This window comes from Vulpes vulpes, chromosome 9 (genome assembly GCF_048418805.1).
Source record: "Vulpes vulpes isolate BD-2025 chromosome 9, VulVul3, whole genome shotgun sequence".
Lineage (NCBI taxonomy): Eukaryota > Metazoa > Chordata > Mammalia > Carnivora > Canidae > Vulpes > Vulpes vulpes.
This window is the reverse complement of record NC_132788.1, coordinates 94412513-94436063: the sequence shown is the minus strand read 5'-3', so window position 1 is coordinate 94436063 and position 23551 is coordinate 94412513. Positions and strand designations below refer to the sequence as shown.

The 23551-nt window shown below is 37.2% G+C and overlaps 1 protein-coding gene across 4 annotated transcripts in view; it reads right to left on the bottom strand.

Moving 5' to 3' along the window:
• Positions 1 to 23551, bottom strand: part of SMARCC1 (SWI/SNF related BAF chromatin remodeling complex subunit C1) — a 167467-nt gene that overhangs the window by 63189 nt on the left and 80727 nt on the right. For all 4 annotated transcript variants that reach the window (XM_072721013.1, XM_072721014.1, XM_072721016.1 and 1 more), the window contains exons 15-21: positions 22170 to 22241; positions 19704 to 19817; positions 18942 to 19095; positions 18346 to 18459; positions 12022 to 12081; positions 4578 to 4836; positions 3676 to 3837 (exon numbers count right to left, since the gene is read on the bottom strand). In XM_072721013.1, coding sequence (XP_072577114.1) covers positions 3676 to 3837; positions 4578 to 4836; positions 12022 to 12081; positions 18346 to 18459; positions 18942 to 19095; positions 19704 to 19817; positions 22170 to 22241 — 935 coding nt within the window. The remainder of the gene's footprint in view (positions 1 to 3675; positions 3838 to 4577; positions 4837 to 12021; positions 12082 to 18345; positions 18460 to 18941; positions 19096 to 19703; positions 19818 to 22169; positions 22242 to 23551) is intronic.

Genomic DNA, 23551 nt, shown 5'->3' with positions numbered 1-23551 from the left:
TTTGGCTCAGGTCATGATCTCAGGGTTGTGGAAGAGAGGCCCATGGTGGGCTCCATGGTCAGCAGGTAGTCTGCTTGAGATTCTTCCCCTCTCCTGCTACACCTCTCTACCTTGCTCTCTCTCAAATAAATAAAATTAAAAAAAAAAAAAAAAGAAGAGCAAACAACACTATAGCGGTGGTAACTTAGAGACCGGAAAAACAACAGGAAAAAAAAATCACTGAAGTCAAAAAAGTTGGTAAAAGTGATGTCTTTATCTAGGTTGATGAAAAAACAATGAGTGGACCAAACTAATTAAAATCAGGAATGAAAATTGGGACATTACTACCAATCTTATAGAAATAAAAAGGAATGTAAAAATACGTTATGAACGTTTTAAACAACAGCTTCACTGAGATGGAATTCATATACCATACAATCAGCCCACTAAAAGATGCATTATAAATTAGATGAGTTTTAGTATATTCCCAGACACATGCAACCATTACCACAGTAAATGTATACAACCCTTCCATCACCTCAAACAGAAGCCCCATACCCTTTAGCTATCATTCCCTTTGCCCGTTCCCCCAGCCCTAAGCAACCATTAGTCTACTTTCTGTCTCTATAAATCTGCCTATTCATGACAGTTCATATAATTGGAATTAAATTATATATTGTCTCCTCTCACTGTTCTTATTTTTCCATCTACAATGTTTTCAAGGATGATCCATGAGGTCACATATGTCAGTACTTCATTCCATTTTATGGATATTATTCCATTATAATATCACATTTTGTTTATCGATTCATCAGCTGATAGACATTAGAATTGTTTACACTTTTGGTTCTTATTTTTGTGTATATGTGTGGCCAACAAATTGAACAATGTACATCAAATAATCAAATTTCTAGAAAGACACATACTACCAAAACTGTCTCAAAGAGAAATATGAAACTTAAATAGACTTGTAACAAGTAAACAGATTAAATAAATTCTTAGGAAAAAGGGGGAGAAAAAAGGGACACCTGGGTGGCTCAGCAGTTGAGCGTCTGCCTTCGGCTCAGGGCATGATCCCAGGGTCCGGGATCGAGTGCTGAGTCAGGCTCCTTAGGGTGAGCTTGCTTCTACCCCCGCCTATGTCTCTGTCATTCTCTCCCTCTCTCTCTCTGTCCCTCATGAATGAATAAATAAAATCTTAAAAAAAAAAAAAAAGAAAGAAAGAATACATTAAAAAAAAAATTCAGGACTTGGGATGCCTGGGTGGCTCAGTGTTTGAGCATCTGCCTTTGGCTCAGGATGTGATCCTGGGGTTGGGGATCGAGTGCCCCATCAGGATCCTTGCCGGGAGCCTGTTTATCCGTCTTCCTGTGTCTCTGCTTCTCTCCGTGTCTCTCTCGTGAATAAATAAATAAAATCTTAAAGATATATATATATGTAATTTTTAAAAATCAGGACTTGATGGCTTCCTATGTGAATTCCAGCAAACTTTTTTTAAAGATAGATTTCTTTCTTTCCTTTCTTTCTTTCTCTCTTTCTCTCTCTGAAAGAGAGAGAAAGAGAGAGAGGGAGAGAGAGAGAGGCAGAGACACAGGAGGGAGAAGCAGGCTCCATGCAGGAACCCTGACGTGGGACTCGACCCCAGTCTCCAGGATCACACCCCGGGGCAGGCAGTGCTCAACCACTGTACCACCAGGGCTGTCCTCCAGCAAACATTTTAAATGAATAAGCATCAATAAATTCTTCAAAAAAACTTCAAACTCTTCAAAAATATAAAGAACAATTCCTAACTCATTCTTAGAGGTTAGTACTATCATAACATCAAAACCAGATAAAGTCCCCACAAAAAAAAAAGTACTAAACAAATATCCCTTATGAATACAGATGCAAAAATCCTCAACAAAAGTTGAGGATACTGGGAAAAAAAAAAAAAAGCTGAGGATACTAGAACCAAACTAAATCCAACAGAGTATTATTACATGGTTTATTTCTATAATCAATCAAGTGGGCAAAACCATGGAATCAATCATTCCCAGGAATGCAAAAGTACTTTAACAGGCAAGAATCAATCAATACAACATATTTAAAGAAAAAAGTAAAAACACTACGTCATCTCAACTGATACAGAGAAAGTGGTTGGCGAACTCCAATACCTTTTCAGGATAAAAACATTCAATAAATTATGCATAGTGGGAATTTCCTTAAACTTGGTAAAAGGAATCTAGGAAAATCCAACAGCTAACATCATACTTAATGATGAAATGCTTTCCCCATAAGATCAGGAAAATAATTTCACTTCTAAAAGCATTCAAAAGAATAAAACACAAAGAATAAATTTAACTAAAGGAAATGGAGACTAAAAACTTCAAAACAATGCTTAAATAAAGATCTAAATAAATGGAAAGACATCCTGTGTTCAAGGATTGAAAGATTTCATATTGTTAAGATGGGAACACTCCCACTGAATTGAATGCAAGTGAAAACCCACTTCACAAACACATTGAATACTTTAAGGGTGGGGGGACGACAAACAACGCAACAAGACAGGACACACAACTGTTGGTAAGGATGTGGGGAAGTCAGAACATTCCTACATTGCTGGTGAAAACATAAAATGGTACAACCACTATGGATAAGTTTAGTATCTCGAAAAGCTAAACATAAAATTACCAGTTGATTCAGCAATCCCACTCCTAGGTACTGAGAATCAAAAAAATAAAAAAAACCTATGTTTACAAAACATCCTGTAGATCGACATTCATAGAAGCATTATTCAAAATGGAAAAAATACAAATATACATGAACTGATGAATGAATACGTGAAATGTAGTGTATCCACTGACAGACTAGTATTATTCAGCACAGAAAGGAATGAAGTACTGATATATACTAAAACATGGATGAACTTGGAAAACTTTAAGTGAGCAAAGGCAGACACAAAAAGCCCTCATACTGCATGACTCCATTTACAGGAAATGTACAGAATAGTAAAGTCCAGAGAGACAGAACACAGCTAAGTTGTCACCAGGGGTGGAGAGAGGAAGAAACGGGAATACATGCTTAGTTGGTATGGGATTGTCATTTGGGGTGATCAAAGTGTCCTGGAGTTAGAGAGTGGTTGGTGATGGATGCACAATACTGTGAATGTACTAGAAGCTACTAGACTGTATACCTTTAAGAGATTAAAACAGAGAATTTATATTATATGAATTCTGCCTCAATTAAAAAATAACAAAAAAACAACAATGAATAAAACGTATCCAACAACATGTAAATTAAAATAATCACTTAAGTCCTTTCAGTATTCTTAACGTCCACATGCTTAAAATCTAATCTAAAAACAGGCCGACAGGCCTGGCTTGTTCAGTCATTGGAGTGTGTGACTCTTGATCTCGGGGTCATGATTTTGAGCCCTAGTTGGGTGTAGAGATTATTTAAATAAATAGATAAATCTTAAAAACTGGCATGAGATACTTCCCAACTGTGAAGTTATGAACAGTTCTCAGACAACTATTGAATTCTATCTTCCATAAAAGGAAGGAATAATAGAAAAAAAATCATAAACTAATCTTAAGGGACAAGTTATTACTAATTGTTATTCTCCCTTTTAAGTGCAAACAAACCCAGTTACTTCAGGAAGCTGACAGGAAAATACAACATCTATTACTCCTGTCCTTGGGGGCAGCCATAACTCACCAAGTTTTTCTGGCTCATCGGGTCCTGTGCCTGCAATACAGCTGCTTTCCAGGCCGTAGGTGGGATCCACTTTCCCAGAGGCTCGTGCTGCTTCTTGTACTTTCTTGACATGAGCTTCAACCAATTCCAATGGGACCTCCTCTCTGACCCGAGAAAACTCCTCTGTTCAAGGATAAAAACGGAACAGTGTGACTTGGTTTTATACAAGATTTTGCTTTAATGTAAACCACTAGAAAATCTAACATATTAGTGTCTTGCATAGTGATCTTTCTGGGGACTCAGTCTTATCCCAGCAAAACAGCAATGCCAAAAGAGACAATCATGTATATTGAAGAAATTCAACGATTCTACGTTTTAGCTTACATGTTGTAATATCTTATTATATAAATAACACAGACTTCTAAATTTCCATCAGTAACAATCAAAATTTCTGCCCAAACTAACCTAACTCTGCAGGCTAGACTGATATTAAAGCAAACAGCAAGGATTAAATAGCCAGAAAGTCAAGAAAGAGTTTTTATAGTGTGAGAAAGTTCCAATTACAATAAAAATCCAATAATGCGGGGATCCCTGGGTGGCTCAGCCGTTTAATGCCTGCCTCCAGCCCAAGGCGTGATTCTCGAGTCCTGGAATCGAGTCCCGCATCCGGCTCCCTGGGAGGAACCTGCTACTCCCTCTGTCTGCGTCTCTGTCTCTTATGAATAAATAAAATCTCTAAAAACAAATAAATATTATAATACTTTTCAATATAATAGAGGGTAATATGTGATTTTCTTCTGTATAACTGAAATTAACATAGCAGCTGATAACACATAAATCTGAGATAACATATATATGAAAGAAAGCACTAAACCATTATTTGAAACTACTATGTTGCTGACATGCTTCAAACAAGTCCATACCCAAAGCTGCTTTTGCTGCAGCAGATGCCACACGAGGGTCCACCACAGATGCCAAAAAAGCAACAGTGCTCATGACTGGGTTTCCAGACTGACTGAAAGGGACAGGCTGGTAGGCCAGGGGCCCCAGGGAAGCATCCGAATTCTCAAGGTATGGGTCCTCAATAGGAAGCCTCAGAAAGTGGAGGATGCATTCATCCTGAGTACGACTTCCGACGTGCTCTGACACTTTGTTCCAATCATCCTTGTACATCTCCAGGGCCTGTAACAGAAAAAAAAACCCAGGAGCTTTAGGATTAGGTAACAAGGAACCAAGATATGTAATAGTATCAGAAGCCTGTGACTGTTCTTTGGGTGTGTTTTAAAAAAAATAATGAAAATGATTATATGGTACACAAGAAAATGGGTAGGTTTGATTGCTTTCCTAACTACGTTAAATCTCAATCAGGCAAAAAAAATTAAAAGCATACACACATAAAAGGAAGAACTGTCTTTCATTAATACATATAATCATTTATATAGAAAATCCAAAGAAATCTACAAAAAGATACTAAAACTAAAAGGTTTAACAAAGTCACAGGAGAGATGTGGAATAGAAAAAAATTTCAATGAAAAGCTTTAAATTGGAAAAAAAAAAAAGGTATTTAAAATACCACAAAAATGAAGTATGTAGGGAACAAATACATTAAGATATCATCTCTCTCCAAGCTCAGTAACAGGTTCAACACAATCCCATTCAAATTCCATGTCTTTTTTGTTAAAAACTAAGAAACTAATACTAAAATTTATAAAATATATAAATACTCAATTTAAAAATTCATAATTTGTCAGAGAAAAATGCTGAACAACTTTCAAAAAAGAGTAAAAGTAGTCTCCAAAGGGGAGAGAGGCACTACGAGAAAATCAAGGAAATGGATAAAAAGAAGGTATTCAGTAGTTGATCAAAGCTGCTATTCTCACATGATTCTCACCAGGCACAATTTTGCCTCTTTGGGGACATTTAGTAATATCTGCAGACATTTTTGCTTGGCACAACCGGGGAGGTGCTACTGGCATCTACTGAGTAGAGGCCATGGATGCTGTTAAACATTCTACAATGCAAAATAGATCCAGAGCCTGATTTGCTCATCTATGCTATGAGATGAGCTTGCAATGATGATGATTCTTTCTATGTTTATGAAGGTGAATTCTTAACCCAGGGCTCCAACTGCTGCCCCAGGCTTGTCCTCTTACTAGAGGTAGAGGACGCCTCACAACTCACATTAGCGAACTGTCTTATTCATTTAATCCCTTGAAAGACAAGGCTAATTCTGGGTTTTCTCTGGACAGCTAGTGGCCTCAGATCGTTCTAGAAGGACTTACTTAGAAAAAAGACCCAGATTGTAACAAAAAAGAAAAATCAATTTCTTTCCTTAGGATCCTCGGGGCCAGAAAGATATAATTGGGGCCATTTTATGCTTCTGATTATGGGGAGATTTTTGGGGGTACTATACCAGAGTCTTTTCAAAAAAACTTATTTAAAAATTTTTTCTTTAATTTCCTCAGCCAGAATAAATATAGTTCAGGAAGTTTTTTTTCCAGAATACAACTAAGAAATCCTCTGACAGGCAAAATTCAAGAAAGAATCAGTATCGAGAAAAGCATTAGGCAGAGAAAGTGAGGTTCCAAGCCTGGGCACTGATGGTAGTATTACATAACAGGAAACTGAAGATGTTTTCAAACAGAACATGGTGGCAGACTGGCTGGGAAGGAAGGAGAGGGCTGATATATTAGCAAACATTTTATAGTACTACAAAACACCTTCATTCTTTCTGCTATGACCTGGGTCCCTTCACTGCTCCTTACCTGGATTCTTAGAATTCCCTGTTTCTCTATCCTTAAATTCATCCTTCTCCTATGACCAGAATGAGTCATGTTTCACACATGACACTGTCTCTCTCCTGCCTAAAACTATAACCTTGCTCATAAATATCTTATGAAATTAAGACCAAACAGGATTGGGGCTCTGTCCCACTCCACCCCGTGCCCTATTCTTTCAAGTCTGAGGAATATCCAGATCCCAAAACACTATTCCTAGTTATTGAAATATTATGAACTAAAGCCAACAACATAGCTGTCCATTCCCAGGAAGCTATCCTTTAAGGGTCACCCAGCCATTGCACAGCCATCCCCCCTGGACATGACTTGTGCTCCGAGTACAGCTCCAAATGTAAAGCTGAGGCTGTGGCACTCATTTTTTGTTTCAACTGCCTATAAGAAAAGACTTTCCTCAAAACAACTGTTTTTAGTGTTTGTTTTTAATTGGAAGACATACTCATCTAAAATGTAGTTAAAATTACACAGAAAAAAAGGTATTTCTTCGCTGGCATGTAAAAGAACGCTATCAGGTACATGCAAACCATGAGGAACTCTTTGATGCTTACTATTTTCCACCGCTACTGTTTCTGTAATCTAGCCAGTATAAAGCACGTAAAGAACTCTTCTAGCAATCAGCGTTAATAACCTTCATGGCTTTTATCTGCAGGTACAAGATTTCATTACCACTAATTATCTAAGGGAAAATAAATACATAGCATGAGAAAGCAAAGTAGGCATGAAAAAGACTAAAGTTAACAAAGGAGAACCAGTAAGCTCCCAGACTCAGGTTTTGTCAATTTCAAGGACCAGGAGAACTAAAATGATGAGGAAGACTACTGTTACCAGTTGTAGACCTAAGTACTTGTGATCACTATGGAACAGAATGGCACCATTTCTTCCCCCACTCTGGCACCTTGATCCTGTCAGTGCAATTTCAAACTGATAGAAAAACTGAGTTAGCCTTTTGTGACTTCTTAAACTGGTGATTCATTTTCAGTGAAACACCTGGAATTTCTAACACATTTTACAAATGAAATCTACTTGGACAAGTCTCCACGTTGCATCTTTCTCTTATGCAATATATTTTTTCAAAACCTAATGTAAAGCCTTATGTTGGCCTTCATGTTCACCAACTCAAGGTCTCTTTCAAACTGCATTTATTCATCCAGTGTGTAGATTCCAAGCTGGTTATTTGCAAAACTGAAACTATGCCTCCAATACTTGTAATAAGACAATGAATCAAACATAACCACAGATAATAACTTGCAGCATTCCACACAAGAACTGTGCTCTGATGAGAGACCATATCAAATAAAATGTTTTTATTTTTTAAAAGATTTTATTTATTTATTCATGAGAGACACAGAGAGAGGCAGAGACACACAGGCAGAGAAGCAGGCTCCATGCAGGGAGCCCAATGTTGGACTCGATCCCAGGACGCCAGGATCACGCCCTGGGCTGAAGGCAGGCGTTCAACCGCTGAGCCACCCAGGCATCCCAAATAATATGTTTTAAAAAATATAAGCAGGTGCTCTAAGAATAATCTCAAATAGTTGGGATGCTACCTGTGTGACATACCTGTCTAATAAAACGGTGTGATTTGGGGGGAAACTATAAACTTTAACGAATCTTCCAGATTTATATATTTGTTAGGAAAAAATTGACTGGCTTGGGCTATAAATCCATTAAAAGTTTTCATTTGACTTCATATTCTTAAGCTACTAATTACCAATAACTAAATTAGAGAAATAGAAGGTGTTAGTGGTAAACAATGCTGCTGGGGAGCCTCTGTATAGTGCAGAAAACACCTGTTGATTCAACTGCATGATTAAAAGAAAAACCAACCACAGGTTCCACCTGCAGGAGAAAAATGCACTATTGTGTTAGGATACTGTGGTTTTCTTGGATATGTTCAGAGTAAACAGCAGCTCAGGCATTCTGTCCACACTCTCTATTTACTATTCACTATTAATATGTGGAAGAGAAGAAAACTTTGAGTATCAGTGTGTAGGAAGAACAAGAACTGATGAGACTGGTGTTCCACCTGGTGTTGCACAATTAAATTTCTCCTCAGAACCCAAAGATTCCCAAAAGGCAATCTGAAAGTTTATTATATTCCAAGTACTGACAACTTTCACGTTAATATCCACAGCAAAAAGACTTGACAAAAGAGTCCTGAAACAAATTAAAGGGTGGCTCAGAAAAGAAGCTCTTTGCAGATCACTGATAATGAATGAGTAGAAGAGAGTACATTAAAATAATGGTAAAAACTCAAAAAAAAGAAATCTTTCTGAAATTTAATCCAGAGAGAGAGATTGTGAATAGAGAATAAGGAAAAGTAGAAGAGGGGTGTAAAAAAGAAAAGGAAGTTGTTAATACACAACTAAAACTTCTTAGAGACACAACTAACTGTTTCAACAACTCGAAAAACCAAATTAAAGCAATATAGAACCAGGTGTCATCAGGTCCAGTGTATCTCAGTGCAGCCTGAAGATCCATAGGGCACATTTTCAGGGGGACCCAGAGATCAACCCATTTTCATAGTAACAACAGGACGTTGTTGCCTTTTTCATTTCAATGACATTTGTACAGTCGGTGCAAAAGCAGTAGTGAATGAACCACCTACTCTCAGTATTAATCAAGGCAGTGGTACCAGACTGTCTTAACAAAATTTTGTCATTTTATTCTTCACTGTCACATACTCACAAAAATAATCCAATGTTACTTTAAAATTATTAATTTTACAAACCTAAACATCAAAGCCCACTTGTTTTCAATATTTGGTACTATGAAATGTGAGGTACATGAGAAGATTAAAATCAACCATCCAAGCATGATGGCTGTCTGAAGGAAAAGCACTGTGCAATCACTTGAGTTTCGAGCTCAACTAGCCATTTTCATAGAAGATCACTTTTACTAGAACAAAGGGCTAACACACAATAGTTTATAGGCACAGATATCTGGCAGACATCTTCTGATCAGTACAGGAATTCCAACCTGCTCCATTTCCCAGTGGGCAAGTTCACCCTGCCTTAGGCATCATGGTCGGCCTCTGTTCTGGGGAGGTCACCATCTCGATGCCAAACGTGATGCAGACACCCAGGTGGCAGAGTGTACTCTTGTGGAGAATCCTGGGCCTTAAGCAATCCTTCTCCCTTAGCCTCCTGAGTATGTGGAACATACTTGCCACCACAATGGCCCACTGCACATTTTCTCAAAAGCAAACAGGACTCTCAAAAAATTCACTTCTAGGGGCACCAGAGTGGCTCAGTTAAGCATCTGACTCTTGATCTCAATTCAGGTCTTAATCTCAGGGCCAAGTTTGAGCCCTACATTGAGATCGAGCTTACTTTATAAAAAAAAAAAAAAAAAAAGTAATAAAAAATAAAAGGTAATGCACTTCAAAACAAAACAACTATTTGTTGCCAATGATTACATGAAAATTAGAATTCTGAAAAATACGTACTTGCCACAAAAGTCTATCCTACAGAAATATTTATAATTATTTGAAAAGGCCATTGAGATACCCTTCCCATTTCCAAATACATATCCAGGTCATGCCAAATTTTCTCAATATACATAAATTAAAACAGCATGTATGATGGAAAACAAGTATAAAAATCCAGCTGTATTCTAATAAGCCAGACATTACAGATATGGCTAATGCACATCACACTTTTCACTAATATCTTTTATTTTTCCAAGTCTGTTTCTCATAAAAATGTTATGTTAACTTGCAACAGGTTATTGTTATTTTTAAGTGAATTAGTTTTCGCAGTTTTAATTTACAACACAGAAAATACCAACAAAAACTCTTTGAAGTCCTTGATATAATTTTTAAGAGTGTAAGAACATCCTAAGACCCAAAAAATTTGAGAACTTCTGACCTAGTCTAATCTTCTATTTGATGCTTGATTTCTAAACTGCAAACATTACATGTGATATACAAGTTTGGACCAGACGAATACTCTACTGAAACGGAGCTCTCTTCCTCTGTCAATTCACTGCTCTAATGTTATAAATGGAGCAAGCACTGTAAGTTACCAGCAGCAATCACCTCCTTCCTCCAAGTTGACCCCACTAATCAAACTAGAAAACCACATGTTTGTTTTCCCAGCATCACTTGCAGTACTTGGTGAGCTGAAACCCATTTTGATCAATGAGGTAGAAAGACTAATGAGTGGGTTCTGATTAAGCTTTTCATTCCAAGAACAGGCTTCAGGAATGCCCTTTCCAATTTTCTTCCTATTTTGAATGGGGATATGAAGCCAGGGAACAAACCAGCCTTCCTGTGACCAGAAGAGAACACATGGGAAACAGAACATGGACATCTAAAGAAAGTGGAATAAAACAATAGAAAAGGCAAGAACCTGATGATAAACTTGAGCAGTGAAAAGAATGCTGGGGGACATCTAAGTGGCTTAGTTGGTTAAGTGTCTGGCTTCGGCTCAAGGGTCCTGGGATCGAGGCCCTGCGTCAGGCTTGCTGTTGAGCCAGAAGTCTTCTCCCTCTCCTTCTACTTCTCCCCATCCTACTTGTGCATTTGCACTCTCTCTCAAATAGATAAACAGAATCTTAAAAAATGGAACTGCCAATCTAAAAACAGCCAGTTGAACAAAAAACCAGTGTCCTTTTGGTTTGATCTATTGCTAGTTAGATTTTCTGTTCTTTATAGACAAAAGCATTCCTAATAGATTTCACAGTAAACTAACTCATTTAGGTCTAATGTAGATCTCAAATGCACATTCTAACCACAAATACTAAGTAGTGTCAGTCTTCACTTTACCCAATGATTTTTCTATGACAAAAGACAAATGGTCCTTCTTCAGAAATTGCAAATAATTATGGAACCCAATATTCTCTATTTCTTACTATCTAGGATAGAAATAATTGCTAAGATCTACCTGTGTAAGTATTTGCAATAATCTCCAAAGACATGAAGAAATCCAAAAAGCATTCAACAAGCTGAATGACAGGTATCTTGAACTGTCATTGGTTTACCACAGTGTTCTGCATTCAAGAACAAAATAGTTATTTTCAGGGACAGAGGTCTTTATCTACCTCTCTGGGATCCTTTTGAGAAATATGGAGGTTGTAGACTCAAATGCATACATGCACGAGAGAATGCAATGAAGATGACTGAGGTGGGCTAAGTTGAAAGAAAACTGTAATCAGAAGAAACATTCCACTTCAAGGGAACATCTGTTACTAAAGGTCAGCCAATTATTGCTACATGGGAATTAGGTGCCACAATTGCCAGATCTTCCAATTTTGGAGTAAAAATCAGAAATCTAGATTACTCTTACAAAGCTCTAGTATTTGTTTCATAGTGGCAAAGGTTTAAAATAAAATAATCCAACCTGGGCCAAAAACACACACATCCAGTCTTGATCTTCCCTACTGATAGCCAGTACATCACTTCAAGGTATGATATTTAAATAATGATGGTTCAAGAAAATTCTACTGAAACTCAATACATGGTTCAAAAAACTTTAGGACTAATTCCCAAGATGTATTTCAAATGTGAGTCACCCAAACTAAGTACCCATCTCCTGTGTGGATATAGGGTCTCCGCTATCAATGTGCTTACCTCCAGGAGCAGGAGGGTCTCCTGTTCAGTCCATTCTCTTCCGGCACTAGCACCTTTACTCTGAAGAAACAAAACCAGAAGTTAGGTACTCATTCCAGAAGGCTGAATATAGCTTGGCAGGAGTCCCTTCAAAGTATGGGGGGCTATTTTGTGCAAACCATCAAATAAATCCCTGAGCAACAGGAATAGAACACTTAAGGACTCTCAACTTCCAACAGAAAGGCAGACCCATTTCAACAGTTTCTTGCTGTCTATCAAGGACTTACAAGACCATTTAGATATATTATTTCTATTGTTTTGACTTTTGAAGATATCTTTTGAAGCTATAAAGGCTATAATATTTTAATGCATACAACGAATTGGCTATATTATAAACATAATGCAAATATCTGGTATGACTTGAAGGAAGTACTTTTTCCAAGATTCAAAGACAAACTGTACTACACATAAATTATTCTGAAGGATTCTTTGTTCCGATTGCAACAAGTTCATATTCTCATTTTTAACACCTCTTGATTAAAATAATCATCAAACGATTCCTTAAACTTCAAATCCCTCTTCCCATAAGATTCTCTTTTAATTGACAGTTCACGTGAGCACAGAAGTAAAAGAAAGCCAACTTTGTGTTATATAAAAATTAGGATTTATCAATTGATTCACACTTCTTGAGTTGTAAGCCCTACTCCACTCATAGACTAGCAAAGGACTGGATGTGTGGTATACCTGATATTATTCTAACATATCCCTTCTCTCTCTTTTTTTTTTTTCATATCCCTTCTCTGAAAACTATTTGGGAAGATTACAATTTAATAAATGAGAATATTTCTATACTCTGTGATTTCCTTGTTTGTGACAATAAAGCTGCTCAAATTATTCAATGCCACCTTTCTGCATAACTGTGCTACATACCGTGGGTAAAAATTAAATTGTAATTTGCTAGGTTTCTATGGTATTCGATACATATCATTCTGAAATTTTTGCAAAAAAATGTATTAAAAATAACTAGTCCTATAAAGAGGAATCTAAGCATTATAGAATTCAAGTCTTACAGCATGACTCTGCGAGAAGAAAAAATGCATATAGCTGTAATTCATAATACATTGTTCAGTTATTTTTTATGAGATTTTATTTATTTATTCATGAGAGAGACAGAGACACAGGCAGAGGAAGCAGCAGGCTCCCTGCAAGGAGCCCAATGTGGGAATCAATCCCGGGGCCTCCAGGATCATGCACTTAACCCAAGGCAGGCACTAAAACTCTGAGCCACCCAGGGATCCCCATTGTTCAGATTACTTAAGGATTACTTTGTAACGATAAATGTTCATCTATTAATCAACCAAGCTCAGAAGTGACAGTCAAGCAGCTCTGGAGCTCCAAGAGGAACAAATTTCATTAACATTTCACCCAAATTCTAAAGAAAGCAAACTTGAATACAGGGAAGATCTGAATACAACCTAAACATGATGGCATTTATTGGGTAGGTGCGCAGCAAGCATTTCTCCACTTCTCAGCCAGAAAGTGTAGTTTTCCCTCTCGATAAAAACGGACTCTGGGAAGAGTATATAATCTCAACAGGGCCCATGAGACGTTTGTGGCCATTTCTGGAGAATTTTAGAAATTGGTTCTTTTCTATCTATTGAGGTAGAATGTATGTATAATACCCAAATTTTAGGTATCCCTGGGTGGCGCAGTGGTTTAGCGCCTGCCTTTGGCCCAGGGCGCGATCCTGGAGACCCAGGATCGAATCCCACGTCAGGCTCCCGGTGCATGGAGCCTGCTTCTCCCTCTGCCTGTGTCTCTGCCTCTCTCTCTCTCTCTCTGTAACTATCATAAATAAATAAATTTAAAAAAAAAATTTAAAAAAAAATACCCAAATTTTAGGTGTACAGTTAAATACAATTTCATATATACACCCATATAACAACCACTCAAATCAACATCCAAGGGGTCTCTCCTTTAAACTACAAGTTGACAGAAACTCACAGAAGTACACATTATTCTCAATTCTATAATCACAGGTTAGTTTTTCTTGGATCTGAACTTTGTAAAACCATTCAGTATGTAGTCTGTGGCTTAATATCAGTGACATTCAACCACATTATTCTTAATAAAATTATTTTCATTTCTGTGTTAATATCACACTGTTTGAATAAACCACAATTTACCCATTATTGCTTGATCACTGTTTACAGTTTTTGGCTATCTTAGATAAGGCTGCTAAGGACATCCATGCACATTTATATATTTATTCTTTTTTAAACTCATTTATCTTATTTATTTAGCCACGACCTTGGTGACTGGGTATACACATATTTAGCTATAATAGTGTTCCCTCCACTTTCATTTCCTAGAAGAGTTTATATAGGTCGGTATTATTTATTCCTTAAATGTTTGGTACAAAAGCATCAGAATCATTTGGGCCTACAGTTTTGTTTTCAGGAAGGTGTTTCACTACATACAGATATAATAGATACAATATTAAGTGCATTAGTTTCCTGTGGCTACTATAATCAAATTATCAACAAACTTAATGGCCTAAAATAACAAAAATTCATTCTCTCACAGCTGAGGACGCTAGAAGTTCAAATCAACACAACTGAGAAAAAAGTCAAGGTGTTAGCAGGGCCGCACTCCCTCTGGATGCTCTCAGAGAATTCATTCTATACTTCTCCCGCTTTCTAATGGCTGCTGCAAACTCGTTGGTTTGTAGCCACCTCATCTGAACCTGTGCGCCCAAGATCATACTGCCCTTTCCTCTTCTGTCTGCAAATAATCTCTCAGGGTTCATCTCTTATAAGAATACATGTCAAGAGGGTACCTGGGTGACTCAGTCAGTTAAGTCTCTGACTCTCAACTTTAGCTCAGGTTATGATGACCTTAGGGTTGTGAGATCAAGTTCTGAGTCAGGCTCCATGATGGATGAGGAATCTGCTTAAGATTCTCTCTCTCCCAGGACGCTTGGGTGGCTCAGTGGTTGAGCACCTGCCTTCGGCTCAGGGCATGATCCCGGGGTCCCGTGATCAAGAAGAACCACATCGGGCTCCCTGCATGGAGCCTGCTTCTCCCTCTGCCTGTGTGTCTGCCTCTCTCTGTATCTCTCATGAATAAATAAAATCTTTAAAAATAAATTTCTCTCATTTCTTTTGTGATCTTTGTGTCTTTTCTTCTTGACCACTCTAGAGACTTATCAAATTTATTGATCCTTTCAAATAACCATCTTCTTATTTCATTAATTTTCTATTGTTTTTCTGTTTTTGGTTTCTAGCTTAATTCTGTTGTGATCGGGATCCCTTGGGTTGGCTAGGCGGTTTAGCAACTGCCTTTGGCCCAGAGCGTGATCCTGGGGTTCTGGGATCGAGTCCTACATCAGGCTCCCTGCGTGGGACCTGCTTCTCCCTCTCCATCTCTGCCTCAATCTCTCTCTCCCTCTGTCTCTCATGAATAAAAATTTTTTTAAAATTCTGTTGTGTTCACTCAACGACATTTATATCACATGTATGAAATCATAACAACCATATTTTACAGTAACACTCCTTTAAAATTTCTTGAGACTCATTTTATGGCTTAGTACTAAAGATATCTTGGTGAGTGTTCCCCAAGAACTTTAAAGGAATGTGTTTTAAGGGCGCTGGAGTGGCTCAGTTGGTTAATAAGCAACAGCCTTGGGATCCCTGGGTGGCGCAGCAGTTTGGCGCCTGCCTTTGGCCCAGGGCGCGATCCTGGAGACCCGGGATCGAATCCCACATCAGGCTCCCGGTGCATGGAGCCTGCTTCTCCCTCTGTCTGTGTCTCTGCCTCTCTCTCTCTCTCTCTGTGACTATCATAAATAAGTAAAAATTTAAAAAAAAAAAAAGATTTAAAAAAAAAAAAAAAAAAAAAGCAACAGCCTTCACGGCTCAGGTCATGATCTTGGGTCCTCAGTGGGGAGTCTGCTTTTCCCTCTCCCTGCGCACCCACCCTCTCTCAAATAAATAAAATCTTTTAAAAAAAAATGTGTTTTTACTGTTATTTTGCATAGAGCCTTCTACATACCAAATAGGTGATATTGGTTTACAGTGCTGGTCTAAGTCTTATCTTACTTTCAATCTACCTATTCTACCAATTACTGAGAAGGCACTGCTGAAATTTCCAACTATAATTGTGTGTCTGCCTATTGTTCCTTTCTATCAGTTTTTGCTTTATATACTTTGAGGTTTTTAAATTAACTGTATACATATTTAAGAAAATTATGTCCTTTTGATTAACTCCTTTATTATATTGAAAGGTGCATGTTTAATTCTGGTAAAATAACCTGTCCTAAAGCCTAACTTGTCCTAACTTTCGCAATATTAACAGAATGACCCTGGTGTTCTTTGATTAATGTTTAGAAGGTATGCCTTTTCTCATTCTTTTTATATTTCAAGTGGAGTTCTTGTAGACAATGTATGCTTGTACTTAGTTTTTTATGCAATTTGACAATCTCTGCTGCTTAACAGGAATATTAGAACTACTTACATTTAAGGTTATTACTAGCCCTGGAGCCATATGTACACCTACCACATTGCTATTTTCTACTCAGCACATCTATCCCCTGCCTTTCTTCTTCATTCTCTCTTATGGAGTAAAGTTTTTTGGAGTGTCATTATGTTTATCTCCATTATTAATTTATTAGTTACAGATCTTTAAACACCTTATGCTTTATAATATTCATCTCTAACTTGTCCTGGTGTATCTTCAAACACTACTTTACACATGGCATCTAGTAGAAGAACTTTAATACAATATACTTCCAATTCCCCCTCCTGAACCTTCAGCCATGTTTGTTCTTTAACATTTATATGTTGTAAACCTAAAGATATATTGTTACCATTTTAGTTGGAAAAGTTTTTTTTGTTGTTGTTGTTGTTTTTTTTACTATGAATTAGGAGAAAACCTCTTTTTCACTGACTGAAGTGTTGACCTCTTCTGGCACTTTCACATGGATCCAGTCCTCTTCCAAAATGCTTTGCAAAGTATTACACAGTTTAACCTGAATCAGCATTTTTATCACATTTCTAAATGATATCAGGACTTTTAAGTCCATGTAATTGTCTTCTTTCTGCCACTTTGGTCATTTCTCTAAGGTATAACCCCCCAAAACAATCACCGTTTAAACAGTCCATATTCCTTTATATTTAATCATACTTTCATTCTTTCCCCTGGACCTATTCCTTCCTAGTCATGTGCATCCATCAGGGATCAGAGTCCTTCATCCTGAAAAACCTCCCTCAGTTTTCCTACACTGTGTACTAGTAATGCCCTCATCCCTTTATCAATGTCTTTATTGCCTTTCACTTTTGAAAGGTACTTCTACTGGATACAGAACTCCAGAACAGCTTCATTTTCATCGTTTTTAAAGGTTATTATGCTGTCCTCTGGCTTCTGCTGTTTCTGTTGAAAAGTCAGACATCAGTTTTATGACTGTTCCTTTGAATTTAGTGTGTTGTTCTCCAACTTGCTCACTGCCTCAAAATGTGCCTGTTTTTAAGATAAGTTTAAGCATGATATGACTGAACATGGTTTCCTCTGTATCCAACTTTGGATCTGTTCAGACTCTCTTATGAGTTGGTATCTTTTTTTTTTTAATCAAAAATGTTCAGCCGTTACATCTTCAAATACACTTCTGCTTCATTCTTTCTCTTCTTACAGGTGTCTAATGATAAACACGTGTCCCTTGCATTCTGTTTTCTGTCCTCCTCCCTCACCCTGCTGGCTCTACTACCCAGTCTGAGCTTATTTATTTATTTATTAGAAAGATTTTTACTTATTTATTCATGAGAGACACACAGAGAGAGGCAGAGACATAGGTAGAGGGAAAAGCAGGCTCCATGCAGGAAGCCTGATGTGGGACTCAATCCCGGATCCAGCATCACGCCCTGAGCCAAAAGCAGACATTCAACTGCTGAACCAGCCTGGCACCCCCAGCCTGAGCTCATTTAATCCTGTCTTCTGTTGTGCTCAGCCTGCTGCTAAAATCATCCAATGAGTTAATTTCGGGTGTATTTTTTTAATTATCCAATATTCATTTGATTCTTTGTATAGATTCCAATTATGCTGAAATTCTCCACTTTTTCTCATTTTTTTAAACATATTAATCAGAGTTAGTTTAAAATACCTACCATTCTAACCATACAGAAAAAATGGTAAGGTAAATGACTTATTTTATAAAATGTCAACAGAGTAAGTAGAATGTGTACCCTTTTACATTATAGAAAGTTAAGTTTCTTATGAAAAATGACACTTCTTAGGACAAAGAAGAGGACATGCTGGATTGCAGCCCAGTTGTTTCTAGAAAAAAGTCCTTACCTTTGCTAAGGTTTTCTTGGAGTAAATGTCAGTGCGAAGACCAAAGTTCTGCAAATCAATTGGTTTCTCCTTGTTCTTCTCAGGAAAATTTAACATCTGCTGAGCAGCAGGGACCTAGGAGTTGGACAAATGATAGATGGCTATACTAACCTCTACAAAGTCAGGGGTGATAGAAGGTTTTACAGTACTGTTTAATACTGACATGTAAGGAGATTTAATTAAAAAAATAAATATCCAAACCTTTGCCCTACACTTCCAACATTGCAACATACTATATAAGCAATATTTTTCTGCCTCTCTTAAATCCCAGAGAAAACAGTAAACAGATTTTCTTTAATATGCTCTACCATTTCATGTAAAGAACAATTCTTGCCCTAGACTCATGCTACTCTAACTTAAGGCTATATAAAATCTGGTTAACATACTCATCTTTTCAAGAATATATGTGTGTGGATATCCACTTTCCAAATGTTAGGAAAGGGAAGAAGTTTCACACATCAGTGTATAATCAGTGTAATAATAATGCCTAATACTAGTTTTTTAGTGTAATAATTACTAATACTAAAACTATAATATTAATGTAATAATTAAGTTACCTGAGGTGATCGAAGATGTAGAGGCACAAGCCCAGAGGGGGTATCAGCTAACACATTAAAATGAGGAGTAGGAGGAGGTCCCATTGCCATGGGTCGACTTTCTGGATCCACTTGGTAATTAACAAGACCCCACTGCTCTAAAAAGGCATGAACCCTGGAAGAGTAAAGCTCATAAAGTTAAAATCTAGGGAACGTATCTCATCTCCTTCATAACCATTATCGCATTTCATTAAAAAATAAAAACAACAAAACAAGTAAATGTTCTCTGCAGGCTATGAACATCATAAAGTTAATTAACAATTTTGGTTTGTTGTATGAGGGACAATTTCTGTAAATTCAAAATAATACTGACAGCAAAGCACCCCAAAACCCAGTACAAAGCCTAATTATTTCAATCACAGAAATCAGAGAAAAAATGTTCATTGAAGTCCATGGTGAAAGAACTCACACACAGACCAAATTCAAACAAGAAGATTCACATGTGATTTGCTTCTTTAGATAGATCTACTGTACAGAGCTTATCCACTCTCCATCCCTGGTCGTTTTAGGATTTCATTATAAAACAAAAGATGTCAGTTATAAAAATCTTAAAATGAGGAGAAAATGCCACGGTATTAAATATGCTCACAACCCCTAAATAAAAGACATTTGATTAAAGTATTTTATTAAGAAAGAAAAGATCTTGTTTCATCAAACATTAAACAGCAATGCATCAGTAACCACCTGAAGTGAAGTGTCTGAGAAAAAGTCAGGCATCTTTACCTCATCACAGCACACACGTCTCCAGTCAAGTTCCTCCGACAAGCAGTGCTGGTTAAATACTCTTGTGGGTTTAGGCGATATGTGTCAATCATAAAATTTCGATATGCCAAGTATCTAAAAAGCAGTGGCAAAATTCATAAGGCAGACACACATCCTTTCAGAAATAACAACTCATAGAGCCAAAAATTATCATATTCCTCACAACCAAATCCACCAAAAAGTCAATATTCCAACCAACAATAGTACTATTTACAGTCATGAATGTAACTAAGGATAAAAACCCCTAATATGCAAAAGAAAACCCACTATTATTTAAAAACAATAAATAAAATGGAGTAAAATCTGATGAAGTTAATGTTAAGTAACACAGGGGCGCCTGGCTGGCTTAGCTGATAGAGCATGTGACTCTTGATCTTGGGGAGGGGAGATCAAGACCCACAGTGAGTACAGAGTTCACTTAAAAATGATGATGATAATAGTAATGTGAACGTAAATACAAAAGTGGTCACAGTGGTGAATGGATAAATCCTTAATTCCCTGCAGAATTTCCAAATAACACCTGGTCACTTAGGCTGTCTCCTAACTACTGTGTATCCTACCATAATTCATTTAAATCTCACAATTTCTTCATAAAGTAGGGTTTACTACTATCAACTCATTTATCAATAAGCAAATTAAAGCACAGAGTGATTAAAAACTGTGTCCTAGACCACAAGGCTGGTAACTGTGGAGCTAGAATTCAACATGGTAGAGGGAGATACTCTGGAATCTATGCTCTTAACACATGTTCCATCTCATCTCTATATTCTTCCTAGAGCTACATGTGGGTCAGGCTCTGACAGTGGCTATATACCCAGTTAGGCAAGGACTAGAACCCATGAGGCCAAAATCAAAGCTAAGACAAGAATAGATAAAAAAAAAAAAGAGAGAGAAACTGATTTTTTGAGTCACAGCAGATTTCACAACATCCCTAAGCATTTCTATAACAAAATATTTAAAACAAGTGAAAAGAAGCTAGAGAGCTAGCAAAAGTTCTCACCACAAAAGTAAAACAAAAATCTAGCAAGTTAAGGGTGACTACATCAGAGTAGAGAAGGTACCCTGCTCAAAAATGCTCTTGTATATGGACAAGTGGATAAACAAAGATCTAAAGATAAATTTTTAGATTTACGGAAACTAAAATGCTAAATTGTGCTTTTAAACAAAAGACTGCCAAGAACTGGAACTATTTACAAATGGTAGCAATTGCCAAGTTAGCCAAAGGAATATACCATGTCTAACTAGATGAAAAAATTATCAGGGTTTCTTATACCAAATCTGTGACTGTGGTTTTTTTTTTTTTTTTAATAAAATTTTTTTTTTAATAAATTTTTATTTATTTATGATAGTCACAGAGAGAGAGAGAGAGGCAGAGACACAGGCAGAGGGAGAAGCAGGCTCCATGCACCGGGAGCCCGACGTGGGACTCGATCCTGGGTCTCCAGGATCGCGCCCTGGGCCAAAGGCAGGCGCCAAACCGCTGCGCCACCCAGGGATCCCCTGTGACTGTGGTTTTAAATGAATCCTTACAGCTTTGTTATAGAAAGGTTGAATTATCTTTGACATCTAATCTTAAAATCTCAAACTATCATGGACAATCTTTTACAAGAAAATATTATTCAATTATTCCAATATGTGTTTTATGTGGACAGTTATCCTTCTCTAACAATTTAAATAAGAGACATCTATTTGTGAAGTCATGTGAGAATAGCAAGCAATGAATTAATACTAAAAGGTAATATACAGAAAAGTATTTATAGTATGATATAGGTATGGATTTATTTTCGGGGACAGCGTTTCCAGAAATGTGTTTTTAGGGGTCACTAGGCAAAGGCAAAAATACTTCCTGACAAGATTCTTCAACCAATACAAGATTCTGTATTTCCAGTGCAAAAGCACAACAATGTTTTATGTAATTAGGACCGATTTATAGGCAGCTATGTCATATTTGGCATTCTTTCAATTACTAGTCATTCATCAGGAAAATAAGATAAAGATTCCCACTTTCTCCTAAATTATTATACATAAATATATGTTATCTATAATACATATGTATATACAAGGTAAGGTAAGAACGGTTAGGAAGAAACCTAAACCTGTTTTAGTGAATGCCTGTTACTGAATCCAATCTCAGCTGTTAAGAGCTGACATGCTTGTAGTTCAAGGTTGTAGGTACAAGATGCGAATGAAGGTAGAAAAAATCCAGAACAATTTCCTTACAGCAAGGAATTCTGTGTGGCTAACATATGAACACTGTTCTGAATGGAATAACACATTGGCAAACTTCCACACATTAGCAAAAATGAACTTAAAAATATGCTTTAAAAAACCTCTGCCCAACACATTCAAATGAATAAATTTTCTAGACACTGGCCCCATTCTAAAGTAAGAAATAGTATCAGGATTACATCTTCACATTTCACTCACATTTCTGGAGTCTTGGATTTGTTTTTTCCATTGAAGAACTCAGGAAGAGCACGCCGTTCAATCACGTGAATACTGGGGAATAGAAAAAAGTCCTCTTAGAAAAATAAAATCTTGAAATTTGAGCTGTTTAATTTTTAAAGTAAAACTGATAAATCCAAAAACTGAGCGTTATTTTCAAAAATTAATTGGCTTGTAAAAGTTCCTATGTATTAACAGGCTATATTAAAGAAAGCTTTCCCTCTCTCACCCTTGATAGTTAATTGTAGTTTTTCTATTCCTGTAACCAAACTCAAAAACTTCTACCAACACAGTGAAAGTTACAGATTTTATAATGTTCTTGACATAACACATAACAAGCCATAAAATACAAAGAGTTATTTGGAAATTGGCTGACAGACATCATAGTACTTAGCATGGCAACAAACTAATGAAGTGAACCACTGGTCAAAAGATGATGGCATTTACAATAATCAGTTTCTCAAGCTCTTTTTTTTTAAATATTTTATTTATTTATTCATGAGAGACAGAGAGAGAGAGAGGCAGACACAGGCAGAGGGAGAAGCAGGCTCCATACAAGGAGCCCGACGTGGGACTCGATCCCAGGTCTCTGGGATCAGGCCCTGGGCCGAAGGTGGCGCTAAACCCCTGAGCCACCCAGGCTGCCCTGTTTCTCAAACTCTTAACATCAGTGCGCTCTTTCGCCCAGTCCTCAGAAACTCTGTGCTAAGCTGAATTTTTTTTAAAGATTTCAGCAATCTACTGCGTTTAAAAAAATTATAGAACTGATTTTTAATATTGAGATAAAGACACTGATAATTTTAGGGATGCTTGGTTGGCTCAGCAGTTGAGCATCTGCCTTTTGCTCAGGGCGTGATCCTGGATGGAGTCCCACATCGGGCTCCCTACATGGAGCCTGCTTCTCCTTCTCCCTAGGTCTCTGCCTCTCTCTCTAGGTCTTTCACGAATAAATAAACAAAAATCTTTAAAAAAAAAAAAGACACTGATAATATTATAAAATGTTACAATAAGCACTATAGAGATTATGTAAAAATCAGGCCTAATGCACTATACAAATGACCCAACTGTGTATCTATTACAAAGATTTTGACACTAATCAACATTTTTACTGATGACACGTTCCAGTTTCTTAGTGGTTTTCAAGACATGCAACATGTACTGGTTATGCAGGGAAGATCAAATCAATCTGTGAATGTAACCAAAGGCTTTGTCTGGCTGGCTTAGTCAATAGAGTATGTGACTCTAGATCTCAGGATCCTGAGTTCAAGCCCCAAGGTGGGCACAGACTTCACTTTAACATTGAAGGGGGGTGCGGCGTGGCAGCCTGGGTGGCTCAGCAGTTAGGGCCACCTTCGGCCCAGGGC